The following is a 14,574-nucleotide window of genomic DNA, read 5'->3' as shown; positions in this document are numbered from 1 at the left end:
GAGGGTCTTAGCAATTCTTTTTTTCATGGTTGTGTTTGGCATACATTAGAAAAAACGGAGTAATTTTTTATCTTCCTTTCTCAAGTGGGTTCTACAGACAGAAAACTGAGCGAGCTGACTTTGGGAAGAATTCCTGCCTTCTGCTGGCTTTTGTTAGGTTTCTCAGGATCCCATCTGCAGGTTCCAGAACTAGGTGGAAAAACTCCCCTCCATTCTCTTAGAGTCTTAGATTTAGGTTTAAGAATTTAAGAATTAGTGCAGAACCTGTGGCTCAAAGGAGTAGGGCGCTGGCCCAATATACTAGAGGTGGCAGGTTCAAACCTGGCCCTTGTCAAAAACTGCCCCCCCCCCAAAAAAAGAATTCAAGAATTAAATTGATAAAAGATTAATTCACAAGGAGGTGTCTGTGGCTCAAGGAGTAGGGCGCTGGCCCCATATACTGGAGTTGGCGGGTTCAAACCTGGCCCTTGTCAAAAACTGCCCCCCCCCAAAAAAAGAATTCAAGAATTAAATTGATAAAAGATTGATTCACAAGGAGGTGCCTGTGGCTCAAGGAGTAGGGCGCTGGCTCCATATACTGGAGTTGGCGGGTTCAAACCCAGCCCCGGCCAAAAAGCTGAAAAAGAAAAAAAGGATTGATTCACAGTTTAAATACAAGTTTTGACCAGGTGAGGTAGCTCATGCCTGTAATCCTAGCACTCTGGGAGGCCAAGGTGGGTAGATTGCTTGAGCTCAGGTACTGGAAACCAGCCTGAGCAAGAGCAAGACCCTGTCTCTACTAAAAGTAGGGAGAAAAAAGCTGGGTGTGGTGGTGGTACACCCTATAGTCCCAACTACTCCAGAGACTTAGGTAAGAGGACTATTTCAGCCCAGGAGTTTGAGGTTGCTGTGAGGTAGGCTAATGCTACAGCAGTAGAGTGAGACTGTCTCCAAAACAAAACAAAACAAAAAACACAAGTTTTATTTGGCATAGGAGGCATCATAAGGAAATGAAGACCCAAAGAAGTGGTTATGGTCAGTTATTCAGATTGAATTAAAGAACAGTTAGTTGTGAAGAAGCAAGTAAATTATGTAAAAGGGCTTTAAAAGTATTTTTGTTTTGTTTTGGTTTGGTTTAGTTTTCTTGCAGTTTTTTGGCCGGGGCTGGGTTTGAACCCACCACCTCCGGCATATGGGGCTGGCGCCCTACTCCTTTGAGCCACAGGCACTGCCCTAAAAAGTATTTTTTTTCAGGTATTTTTAGTAAAACAGAAGAAGAGACTTATTAGGTGAATTAGATCTCACTCTATGGCCCAAGCTACAGTGCTATGGCATCAGCCTTATAATAATTATGGGGGCTGAGAAGTCCCAAGATGTGTCATCTCCAATCTGGAGAACTAAGAAGACGAATAGTGTCATTAAGTTGACATCTGAAGGTCTCAGGATTCGGGGTGCAACGGTGTGACTCCCAGCTTAGGTCCGAAGGCCTGAGAGCCAGGGAGCTACTGGGGTGAGTCCTGGAGTGTGAACATCTCAAGGGGAGCACCAGTGTCTGAGGATGGGAGAAAATGGGTGTTTCAGCTCACAAAGAGAAAGACAGAATTTGCCCCTCTGATCCCTTACCGTTCTTTTTGGGCCCTCGCCAGATTGCTGCTGTAGACTCAGGCTGTACACTTAGGCTACACTAAATCTGTTTTCAAAAAGTGTTTTTCTTTCCTAAATAAGAAAATGGCCTTAGCTTACCATCATGTAATCAATATACCAAAAATTATGCATGACATAATTTCCCATTGCCTTTTGCATTAAGTCTTTGGAATCCTGCCTATAGTTTACACTATAGCTTAGCTAACTGGGTCTCAGTAGCTTCCTGGGGCCAGTGGGTGCCACACAGGACAGGGCAGCCCCTCAGGAGGCACTTTGGAGGCTGAAGAAGGGAAGAGGAAGGAGGTGGATGAGGGTGGGGACAGAGTTGTTAGGATCATCGTTAGGGCACAGACAGGGTGGGAGAGAGTGGAGGAGAGGGGTATTTCGAGTTCAGTGCCAATAGCATAGAATCCCCTGCTTCCAGCACTGAATGTTCTAGAAGAGCCTTATCAGCTATGGGGATGGCAGAGTTAGGACACTGTCACCATTCCCTGTCCTCTGCTGCATCACTGGGAACAAGACACTTACCGTCGACGGGGTTGGCACTGCCATTCGCTGCAGGCAGCAGGCTAGTCCTCTGTGACTCTTCACCTTCTGCCTGTTCCTGTAACACATAGCGGAGAATGCCCTTGGTCAGAGGTAGGAATCCTGGATTCCATGTGGCCCCAACCACCAGCCAGCTGTGACACCTGTGGCAGGTCACCTCCCCCTTAGGTCTCTATGGAGACAGACATAAACTTTCCATCCTATGGGGCTCACAGGCTCTGTGTGCTGGTTACTCGTTGCAGAGGGTGTTACATGCTCACTTGTGTTCCCTTCCATGTATACACCTGTGTAACCACCACCCAATCAAGACTGAATATTCACACCAACCAAAGCCCCCTTCCGATCAATTCCCACCCAGCCCCAGCAGGAGACAATTAATCACTGCTCATAGGCTTTTTATATTCTTAACAGAAGACTGCATACACACGAGGGCACTTTGCACAATAAAGTTTGGAGAAGGGACCAAGAAGGCAGACTACACAACACTGCCCCGCAGACAGGATCGGATGGAGAGAATTGATATCCACCTTTGGATCGATCATCTAAGCAACAGCGCTGGGAATCTAGACAGAGGAGGCAGGAGTGCAGTGAAGGAGAAGGGGGACAGCCTGCTCACCAGGACTGGAGGTACTCAGGGAAGGTGCCCACACGTGGGAACGGGGCAGAAGAGAGAATCCCCAGCTGCGTGAGGCAACCAGAGCAGCAGGAGGCCCCCTCCAACACAGCAGGGTCTGGACTGATACAGAGACCAGAGAGAAGGCACAGCAGGCTGTGAGCCCTGGGCACAGTGGCTGGCACTGTTGTAACATCCTAATCCCAGAACGCTACTGATAATTTCCTTATGAGACAAGAGGTAACAGTGTACACCTTGGTGACACAGAATACCCTTTTCCAGGGTGGCACCTGTAGCTCAGTGGGTAGGGTGCCGGCTCCATAAACTAAGGGTGGCGGGTTCAAACCCAGCCCCGGCCAAACTGCAACAAAAAAATAGCTGGGTATTGTGGTAGGTGCCTTTAGTCCCAGCTACTTGGGAGGCGGAGAATCACCTAAGCTCAAGAGTTAGAGATTGTTGTGAGCTGTGATGCCATGGCATTCTACTGAGGGAGATATAGTGAGACTCTGTCTCTACAAAAAGAAAAAAAAAAAGACTCCTTTCCAATAAAGTCTAACAAAGACCAAAACATCTCCATTCTCTAAAGATTGTTGAGCATTTTTCTGAAAGTTCTAGCTGCACACAATAAGACACGAAACCAAAGCCTCAGGGAAGATGTTTGCCATGAAGTGGGAAAAATGGTCATTATGTTAGATATGTTTGTAAACTTTAAAAACGTAAAGTGTAAATCATACTTAAACATGAAGATATAGCTGGGTGAACGTTTTAAACCATAAAACAAATTAAAAAAAGGCAATTATAAAAGGATCCAACTCATACATGTTATAAGACATTTACAAACCAAGAAAGCAGCCTTAACAAGAGGAGTAATTTATCTGAAGAAAAACACAAGTTTTGAATTATAATGAAAACTTGACTTGAACTGTGATCTTCTGTGATTAAAAAAAAAGTACTGAATGTTAGTAAGATCCCAATTCTTCCTAGATTATTATTTCATAGTTAAGGAAAATTCAAGAAAAATTCCAATGATTATCTTAGACATGGAGAAAATGATATGAAACAATGATAAATTTTATCTGAGTAAACTGGTAAGTCTTGAAAAACAAAGGAGGTCGTCTTTGGTCTATTCAATTTTTTTTTCACTATGTTGCCCTTGGTAGAGTGTCATGGTGTCGGCTCACAGCAACCTCAAATTCTTGGGCTTAAGCAATTCTCTTCCCTCAGTCTCCCAAGTAGCAGGGACTACAGGCGCCCACCACAACGCCCGGCTATTTTTTGGTTGTAGTAGTCATTGTTTGGCTGTCCTGGGCTGGGTTTGAACCTGCCAGCTCTGGTGTATGTGGCTGGCACCTGAGCTGCTTGAGCTATAGGTGCACAAGTCTTTATATTTTCTTTGTTAAATGAAAAATGGGCAGTGATGTAAAAAAGGAACAGTCTAGATCAGTGGTTCTCAACCTTCCTAATGCTGCGACCCTTTAATACAGTTCCTCATGTTGTGGTGACCCCCAACCATAAAATTATTTTTGTTGCTACTTCATAACTACAATTTTGCTACTGTTATGAATCGTAATGTAAATATCTGATGTTCAGGATGTATCTTTATTGTTACAAAGGGGTCTCGACCCACAGGTTGAGAACTGCTGGTCTAGATGGAAGGAGATGATTGTTGATATAAATATTTCACCTGTTACTAAGGAGGGACCAAAAGCAAATGGAAATGGGAGAATTAGAGGCTAAATGGGGTTGGAAGAAGCAGACAGTAACTGGAACAATTGAGGAAGTATCTAACTTCATAACAATCAGAAAATAAATTCTATTTAAATTACGAGCTATATGCAAAAATTGAATTACTGAAAAAATATCTCTGTAAGAAATTAGAGGCATTCATTATATGCTAGGGAAAGATCTTTCTAAAAATACAGGACAATGAGGCTGGGTGCAGTGGCTCATGCCTACAGAGTGTTAATCCTAACACTCTGGGTGGCAGAGATAGGTGGATTGCTTGAGCTCACAGGTTCAAGATCAGCCTGAGCCAGAGAGAGACTCCCATCTCTAAAAATAGCCAGGTGTTGTGGCCCGCACCTGTAGTCCCAGCTACTAGGCAGGCTGAGACAAGAGAATCACTTGAGCCCAAGGTTGCAGTAAGCTGTGATGCCACGGCACTCTACCCAAGGTGACAACGTGAGACTTTGTCTCCCAAAAAAAAAAAAAAAGTAAAACTTGTACACATGAAAAAATTAGACCAAATGAAAGGACAATAAGAAACCAGGACTCCAGTATTTGTATTAGAGAAAGAGCACGGGCAGGAGAGCATGTCTTGTTATGTAAACACTCTAGTAGACAAGACACTGACCATGTGCAAAAACAGTCAAAACAAAGAAATGTAACTTGAAAGCAATCAAAGTCTTTCCAGATAGCAAACCCAGAAAAACAGAAGCATCACTGTTAGACCACAATATGTGAAATGATACAAACCCAAACCAGGGTTGTGTGTGTACGTGTGTATGCACATCTGCGGGACATGCACAGCAAACAGCACTTCCACACGTTGACTCCAAAATTCTACTTCTAAGAAGTCTCCCTAAACATGATCAGAAATCTGGACGAAGATCTATGTTCAAATATGTTCAATGTAATACTACTTCTGGAGCAAATGCAACACTCCTGCTGTTTCAAGCAAGGGCTCCCCGAGTTCTGTTAGGAGCATGCGGTGGATATCATGTGGTCCTTAATCAGGCATCAACAACCCCCCGCAGGGCTCCAGGCTCTAAGGACAGAGCCAAAGCAGGACAGGGATAAGAAGAGGAAGGCCCCACAGAGGGGGGTGGTCACCATTTTGCTGCCGCTTCTCTGGCCTGTGTCGCCCAGACCTGGGCTGGGAGCAGGATCAGGGCTCAGCACAGCTGCCCCCACTTACCAGCATACACTCTGTCTCCCCTGGGAACGTTACAGTGACACTTTCCAGCTCTGCTTGCTCCTGCTCTGGTACTCGGATGTGCCAACAGTCTCTGCAGTTCAGGATCTGGTTGAGGGAATTGTCCTCTGCTCCAGGCCCTTGTGGGACTCCCCCGCCATGGACCTTGGAGAGGCAAAGAGAAGACTCAGGAGTCCATATCCAGGGCTCCTTGCAGGTCCCCTGCGGCACTGCTGTTCCTGCCATCCCCACCCCTCCCAGTGGGGTCACCCCAGGTAGCAGAGGCTCAGCACATCCAGCACCTGCTGCTGGCCACTGGGTCCTTGCTGCTGTGCTAAGGCAGGTTACCCTATCCCCAGGGTACAGGGCTACAGGGTGGGGGTGTTACTCAGGCTGTAGGAAGGACAGGGCTGCAGCACGGCCCACCACCCTGTGGGGTACTCAAAGTGGCCATGTGCCCCTCTTAGTCAGCCAGAGTCCCCAGGCCACTGCAAAGAGCCAGGGCTGCCATACAGGAGGTGTGCTAAGCAGGAGAGTAGGGACATGCCCACCCAGGGCTCCATGTGGGTAGGAAGCTGGTTCTGAGCACCCGGTGCCCCCTGGTCCTGGAGAAACCAACTCACTTTGTGCACGATCGTGGTGAGACCTGGAAGAGAAGGGGTCCCCTTAGCAACTGGTGAGGGTCCCAGGTAGCATGAACTCCCAGAGGGCAACCTCAGGGCAGGGGCAGGCTGGGGGCTGAGACACTGGACAAGCAGCCCAGGGCCTGGGGACAGAGATGGGGCCTTTCCAACACTAAGTTCCCCTCAGGAAGAAGGAGGAGGAAGAAACTGAGTAAAACACACGTGTCCAATCTCTGTTTGGTTCTGCTCTGAGCAAGCTGTGACCCCCCCAACCTCTCCTGGTCCTCACCCTGCTCCCCCAGTGGAGGAGCTGGCTCCTTCCCTGCCTGGCTGGGCCCAGAAGATGGGGGGGTAACCCAGACTTGGGAGATGAGGGCACCACCATCCCCGAGAGAGGAACTGACGGATCCTGGTTCTTAGGGGGCATGTGAGGCCAGAGATAAAGTGATCAACACAGAGAGACAAGGATGTGGGACACAGGAGGGCGCTTCTGCCTGGGCAGCAGGGTGGGGGAGGGGCAGAGAGTGTCTAGGGGCCCCTCCCTCAATCTACACCTACCTGAGCAGATGCGTTTCCAGTAAGAATATATTAGAATCCCGAAGAGCAGCACAATCCCAATCCCGACTACAATCCCAATCCCAACCACGAGTGGTCCATTGCCTGGAGAAGGGAGGGGACTGGTAGAATTCCCCAGACTGGTGCTCCCTGGCCCTCCAGGAGCTGGGCTTCTCCACTCAGATGTGTTAGCACCTGATTCTTCCCGGACACACTCAATGTTACTTGAGGGGGTACAAGGCGTTTTCATGACCACCTCAGCAGGGCACCTGGGTACACACAGGGAGGACACTCAGGATTCTGTAAGGGACAGCTGGCTAAATGGGACCTTAGAGAAGCCTCCCTCCGTTCACTGTCCCTGAGCAGGTGACAGAGGAAGGACAGGCTCCTCCTGTCCCTAGGAGCCCCTTGCCTTTCATATCTTACTCAGGGCTGCTGCACTTCTCGCAGATCTCAGCGAAATTTGACTTATCCCGGAAGGTTCCCGGTTTGCACCGACACTCTGTGTCTTTGGTTGTCGTGCAGTTACTGACCAACACTTCATCTGCAGAGAAAGGAAAAGTCTCTGGGGATATGCTCCCTTGGCACGCCCCTCAACCCTTCCTCCCCACCCTGATGCCCTCTCACTCAATTCAGGTCACTGAGGAGCTCTGAGGGCCAGTTCTGCACCAACTCACTCAGAGCACAGAGGATGACCACCCTTCAGCCATCACCAATAATAAGAATCATTCAACAAGGACCAACATTCATTATCCATTATATAAGATTAGGGAAAAAGAATCCTTTAGATAACATGGTTGGTAGCGAGGGAGGTACAGGGGTAGAATCTGAGGGAGCCTGGCAGGAGAGGAGCCCTTGGGTGACTTTCCAAAACCTGGCCCTGCTAGAGAGGAGGGGTGAACCTGAGGGCGTGAGTCTAAGAGAGGTAACACACCTGTCAGGAGCACAGAGCTGGGGAAGACAGACCCTGGTCCAGGACCAGAACTGTGTCACGGCTGAAACCCAGCCCTGTCCCCTCAGCCATGCCTTTTCCATGCTGTACGGTCACCCACCCTGTTGCAAATGATAGTTTAAAAGATTTCCTACCAGTTGGCATGCACTGTAAAATAGTTTGTCTTTATTTTATTTTATTGACCTAAGACGTAATCACTGAACAGAGTATGGACTGAAATGTGGTTCCCTGACTTGTGTGGGCTACAACCCCATCTCATCACCCTGCATTTCACCGATGGGGCTGGGATCCACGTGTTCTGTACCTGATTTACAGACTTGACATGGGAAGCAAGAAGGCTGATTGTTCGAAACACTCATGTAATCCACACCACCTGTGCATGGGCTACACTTTCCACTGAGATCGGATAAATGGGATCCTGGGAAGAGAGAGCAGAGCCAGTGACTGAATTGCCACAGAATTCCCAGAGGCTGACAGAGGTGGCCAGGGACCTCCTCTTATGGCCTTCTGTGGAATCCAATCCACATACACAGCTTGCCCTTGGGTCTGAATTTGTATCACTGTATACCTCCATCCAGCGCTACTGACAAATATATTACCAGCCATGCATGAAATTCAAATTCACAGCATCCGTATTGACACAGTGAAAAGAATGAGGTCAAATTTCTTTTTAAAATCTACCTTTTGATCCAAAATATCTAAATCATTATCATTTCTACATGTAATCAATGTACAACATTGAGATATTTTATTTTTAATACTAAGTATGCAACATCCAGAGTGTCTTTCTCATGCACGACGTATCAATTCAGAATGGATGTGTTTGAAGGATCATTAGCCACGTGGGCCTAGAGACTGTGACAGTACCACCTAAGTTCCTGGAAACTCACAGAAGAAAAAGTCCTAACCCTTCTGCCCAGTGTGCTCCTGGTCAGTAGAATACTGTCATCTTAACAATGCCAAGTCTTGGGCAGCTCCTGTGGCTCAGTGGGTAGGGCACCGGCCCCATATACTGAGGGTGGCGGGTTCAAATTTGACCCCTGCCAGCTAAAATAGCAGTGGCAACTGCAACAAAAAATAGCCGGGCATTGTGGTGGGGCCCTGTAGTACCAGCTACTCGGGAAGCTGAGGCAAGAGAATCACCTAAGCCCAGGAGCTGGAGGTTTCTGTGAGCTGTGACTCCAAGCACTCTATCCTGAGGGTGACAAAGTGAGACTCTGTCTCTAAAAAAAAAAGTGTAAATGGTAAAAAATGATACACCCGTCTCTGGTATTTACTGTGAATGGAACTTGCAGACTACACGTTTCTCTGGATGAGGCAGCCAGTGAGTGAACATGAAGGCCTAGGACATTATTCACACTAGTGTAGACTTTATAAACACTGTACGCTTGGACTTTTTTTTGAGACAGAATCTCACTATGGTAAAGTGCCATGCCATTGCAGCTCACAACAACCTCAAACTCTTGGGATTAAGCCATTCTCTGGCCTCAGCTGGGACCACAGGTGCCCACCACAACGCCCAGCTATGGGTGCCGAGCCTAAATTTCAAATCTATAAATTTATACTAAAATTTTTCTTTCTTCAGTAATAAATAAACCTTAGCTTAATGTAAGTGTTTTACTTTATAAATGTTAGAGGTTTTTTTTTTAACTTTGACTCTTATAATAACACTTAGCTCAAATTGCAAACTCATTGTACAATTGGACAAAAACATTTTCTTCATTTATATCCTTACTGTAATTTTTTTTTTTTTAAGAGATAGAGTCTCACTTTATCACCTGTGGTAAAGTGCTGTAGCTTAGGTGATTCTTTTGCCTCAGCCTCCCGAGTAGCTGGGATTACAGGCGTCCGCCACAATGCCCGGCTATTTTTTTGTTGCAGTTTGGCCGGGGCTGGGTTTGAACCTGCCAACCTCGGTATATGGGGCCAGCACCCTACTCATTGAGCCACAGGCATCACCCATATGTCCTTACTATAAGTTTTTTAAACTTTTTTTTCAATAAGAGCGCCAAGACCATTCAATGAGGGAAAGAACATTCTTTTCATGATATAATGTTGGGAAAACTGAACATCCACATGCAAGAGAATGAAGTTGGCACCTTATCTTATACTATGTACAAAAATTAACCCAAAGTTGATCAAAGACCTAAAGTGTAAGGTCTAAAATAATTGTGAAATTCTTGGAAGAAAACACAGAAAGCGTCACAGCAACCTGAGCTACAGGTTCAATCTTATCCCCAGCAGAAACTCAGCTGACTTTTTCTAGAAATTGATGAGCTGATTCTAAAATTCATATGGAATTGCAAAGGATCCAATATAAACAAAATAATTCTGGAAAATGAAAACAAAGTAGGAAAACTCACACTTCTTGATTTCAAAATTTAGTGCAAAGCAACACTATTCAAGAAAGGCTGGTACTGGCAAAAGGACAGGCACAGATCCATGGAATAGAATTAAGGGTCCAAAAGCGAACGCACACGTTTATGGCCAACTAATTTCTGACAAGGGTTCCAAGACCATTCAATGGAAAAGAATAATATTTCAGCCAGTAGTGCTGGGACAACTGTAACTGTATAGCCACGTGTAATAGAATAATGTGACTATATAGCCACATGCAATGTAATAATGTTTGACCCTTATCTGGCACGATGTACAAACACCTATATGTAAAAGCTAGAAGTACAAAACTCTTAGTAGGAAAACACAGGGATATTACTTCATGGCCTCAGATGTGGCAAAGGATCAATAAGTATCTGTTGAATAAAAAAAAAAAACAACAGGAATTGCAAGAAAGAGAAGATTGGAAGAACATGGAGACAAGGGTGTTACAAAGGATTAGGGATCAGTCTTAGGATGTACCTGGTGGACATGGTCCATCAGGAACTGTGGTGGTTACAGCTGAGTCACCCAGGACCTGTGGAGGACAAAGCAGGAACTGGCATGAGTGGCTTTCAGGTCTTATCACAAAACAAATCTCATATGCCTCCCTTCCACCTCCACCAAACCTCCAAAACTAAATGGAACTTTAATCTTTATCCCAGTTTTAAAGCCATTCATTTGTAGTCATATTTGTCTCTGCCTTTATCTCCCCAGCCCTTGGTAACCACCATTTTATTTTCTATGAATTTGACTACTCTGGGTACCTCATACAAGTGCACCCATACAGTATTTAACTGTTTTTTTTTTTTATTTTTTTGAGACAGAGTCTCAGTCTGCTGCCCAGGTTAGAGTGTGATGGCATCAGCCTAGCTTACAGCAACCTCAAACTCCTGGGTTCCAGCGATCCTTCCACCTCAGCCTCCTGAGTAGCTGGGACTACAGGTACCCACCACATCGCCCAGCTAATTTTTCTGTTTTTAGTAGAGACAGGGTCTTGATAGGTGGTGTGTTTTAGAAATGTATCCACTTTATCTAGGTTATCTAATTTGTTGACATACAATTATTGATAGTACATTTTCTTAAAATCCTTTTGGTTTCTATAAATTTGTTCATAATGTCCCCTCTTTCATTTCTGATTTTAATCAAGTCTTTCTTTTTCCTCAGTCCATCTAGGTGAAGGTTGGTCAATTTTGTGGATCTTTCCAAAGAGCCAACTTTTGGGTTTTTTCAATTTTCTCTGTTGTTTTTCTAATCTCCATTTCTTTCATCTCTGCTCTACTTTTAATATTTATTCCTTTGCCAGTAGCCTTGGGCCTTAGTTTCCTCTTCATTTTCTAGTTCATTAAAATGTAAAGGGAGGTTGATAATTTGAAAAATTTCTTCTTTTTAGGGGAAGTATTTACAGCTGCTTTCGCTGTATCCCATAAATTTGGGTATATTGTAGCTGGGCACTGTGGCGGGCACCTGTAGTCCCAGCTACTTGGGAGGCTGAGGCAAGAGAATCGCTTACGCCCAAGATTTTGAGGTTGCTGTGAGCCGTGATGCCACGGCACTACACCAAGGGTGACATAGTGAGACTCTGATTCAAAAAAAGGAAAAGAATATCTTTCCTGTTAACTGTTGCCAGTTTACAAAAAAAGAAGAAGAAAGAAAAGAAAAAAGAAAAGAAGAAAAGAAAAAAAAATAAGTGAGAAGTTAGAGAGGAAATGAGAGAGGGAGAAGAAGAGGGAAGCTGGGGGTGGTGCCTGTGGCTCAAAAGGGTAGGGCACCGGCCCCATAAACCCAGCCTCAGCCAAAAAAAAAGAAGATGGAGTCTGGAGAGAAAAAAGGCCCACCCTCCCACCCCCTCACCCACTCCCTCTTCCCTTCAGGGAATCTGTGGCCGAGAGGTGGCTGGGTAGTTGGTGTCTCCACCGATTTTAAGATGGCCTGATCTTAAAGCATCTCTCTACTGATGGGAAGTAGAGAGGAGTCTGCCCCTAGGCAACAGGGGCCCAGCGGGGTGAAGTGCCCCCATCCCCCCCCACCCCCGCCTAAGCGGAGGGTTCTTGTCCCTCGAAGCCACAAGCGACCCCGGTGTTCCTCAGACTCTGACGACTAATAGTTCGTTCTGCCCGGACAATCCCAGCTGCACTTGGCCCGGAACCATACACCCCCTTTTTTCTCTCCTATACCCCACGCCCGCCCCACCCCGCTTCCTGGCCCCAGACGCGATCGCCCCGAGCCGGGACCGGCGGCGGGGACTCACCCACGGCAGGACACCAACAGTGAGAAGCCAGAGAAGCCAGAGCCCAGGCCGGTCTCCCCGCATCGTCCTGAGTTTGGGGCTCGTCCTCCGAGGGTGCCGGTGCGCTCCGTTCCGCCGACTCGCGAAGTTAGCGCGCGCTCCTAGCCCGGCCCCGCGGAGATGCGCGCGCGCAGAAACCCGCGGAGTGCGCGGGGCGGGGCGGGGCGCCCAGGTGCCCCGCGCGGGTTTTAAACACACGTGCCCCTTTTCCAGGATCTCGCGAGGCTGTCCCAGACTGGAGGCTTCCCCTGGTTTCTTTATTTGTTTATTTTTTAATGGTGGCCCTTAAGTCATAGCCTCGCTTAGTTCTTTTTGCAATTCGGGCGGTGGCAAATCTGAGAAACTTTCCGCTCCGCTGTGAACAGATAAATCAGGCTCAGAGCCGGCATTCAAGGCCAGAGAGCTCCAGTTCCTGAACCTGAACTGCCTTCTATGTTCCATCCGCGCCTCCCCCTTCCCAAACATTGGGTGCTGTGTCGATGTCACTGCATTCTGAGTCACTTTGCCCCTCTGTTCTTGCGCAAAGCTTCCTGGGCAGGGGTTGATATTAGGATCTCGGTAGCCAGGTGCTGGCACGGAGCAGGCGCCCAAATAACGAATGGGTGGACGATGAGGATGCAGAGGCCGTGGCTGAGAGGCTGTGACTGCGGGGTCTGAACCCAGTGTCAACAAAAGACTTTCACACCCTACACCCATTTACCACCATGGGAGTGAATCATCCCGCTTTGGGTTTCAGAGTTTTGTTTGGGTTTCAGAGTCTCACGCTGTCGCCCGGTCTAGAGTGCCCCGGTGTCGGCCTAGCTTACAGCAACCTCCAGCTTGTGGGCTCCAGTGGATCCTCTCGTCTCAGCCTCCGGAGTAGCTGGGACTACAGGTGCTCGCCGCAACGCGGGCTAGTTTTTCTACTTTTGGTAGATGCAGGGTCTCGCTCTCGCTCAGGCTGATGTCGACTTCCGGAGTTCATGCGATCCTCCCTCTCCTCCGGCTCCCAGAGTGCTAGGATTGCAGGCGCGAGACGCTGGGGCCTGCCTGGCTTCAGGTTTTTATGCCGGTTAAATGTCACCTCAACCCTGCTGTCACTAGTCAGGCAAGTCCTCCTAAGAGTTGGGGAGCATTCTGCCTTTCTTGTGGATTTTCCTTCCTGTTAGACTCTTGAAAGTCCAGTAGTAACAGAACCGCGGGAGACGATCTGATTCGTGACACGCGTATTCCCACGGGGTCAGGTCCTTCCAGCAGTCCCACCACCCCAGCGCTATGTGGGCCCAGAGCACCCGCAATCCAGCCTCCCCAAAGCCCCTCCAGGTCCCGCCTTCGCCATGTTCACAGGGCAGTTTAGGGGCTGGGGAGTGGGTAGGAGGGAAGGGAACCCGAGGGCGCTTCCAGCCTTAAGCTTTGTGTTACCTTTCTTTGCGTGATACAGGTTGAAGTTCATTTTTCTCCGTATTTTACTGTGTTCTGGACACCGTTTGTTGAATAGATTTCCTTCTGCACTCAATAGCCTTATCACTGTTGAAACTCAGTTGACCTCATGTATGCGTGGGTCCCTGTCTGGACTCTTCTTTTCCGTTGATTTTGTCTATTCTCATCCTAATACCACATTGTGGGTTATAGTCAGTCTTGAAATCATGACGTTTAAGTCTCCCCACCGGCCTCCCCAAATAGTTTGTATTTCCACAGACATTCTATATAGAATAAAATTTTCAATTTCAAAAAGCTTATGAATGTTTATGAGGTCAAGGTGGTTGATAATTTTTTCGTCTTCTATGACTTTATTGATTTTTATTTTAATTTTTTTAGACAGAGTCTTACTTTGTCGCCCTCGGTAGGGTGCTATGACATCACAGCTCACAGCAACCTCGCACTTTCGGACTCAAGCGATTGTCTTGCCTCAGCCTCCAGAGAAGCTGTGATTACAGGCGCCGCCCCAAGGCCCCGCTATTTTTAGAGGCGGGGTCTCGCTCTGGCTCAGGCAATCCACCTGCCTCTGCCTCTCAGGTGCTGGGATTACAGATGTGGCCCACCTCGCCAGGCCTTTGCTGATTTTTCCACTACTTCTCTGAATTGTTCATAAAGAGGAGTTAA

The 14,574-nt window shown here is 47.3% G+C and overlaps 1 protein-coding gene across 1 annotated transcript; it reads right to left on the bottom strand.

The window, feature by feature from the left end:
- Positions 1-1,338: 1,338 nt before the first annotated feature.
- Positions 1,339-5,942, bottom strand: LOC111726662 (tumor necrosis factor receptor superfamily member 10A-like). Its single transcript, XM_023515548.1, has 3 exons — positions 5,700-5,942; positions 2,152-2,227; positions 1,339-1,531 (listed from the first exon to the last, which is right to left on the bottom strand). The coding sequence occupies exons 1-3, from the start codon at positions 5,940-5,942 to the stop codon at positions 1,482-1,484; spliced, it is 369 nt and encodes a 122-aa protein (XP_023371316.1). The 3' UTR covers positions 1,339-1,481.
- Between the last annotated feature and the right edge of the window lie 8,632 nt (positions 5,943-14,574).

Source organism: Otolemur garnettii, unplaced genomic scaffold (assembly GCF_000181295.1).
Source record: "Otolemur garnettii isolate 467f Iridium unplaced genomic scaffold, OtoGar3 scaffold00074, whole genome shotgun sequence".
Lineage (NCBI taxonomy): Eukaryota > Metazoa > Chordata > Mammalia > Primates > Galagidae > Otolemur > Otolemur garnettii.
Note: the sequence above shows the minus strand (reverse complement) of the source record. Positions and strands in the feature narration are given on the sequence as shown.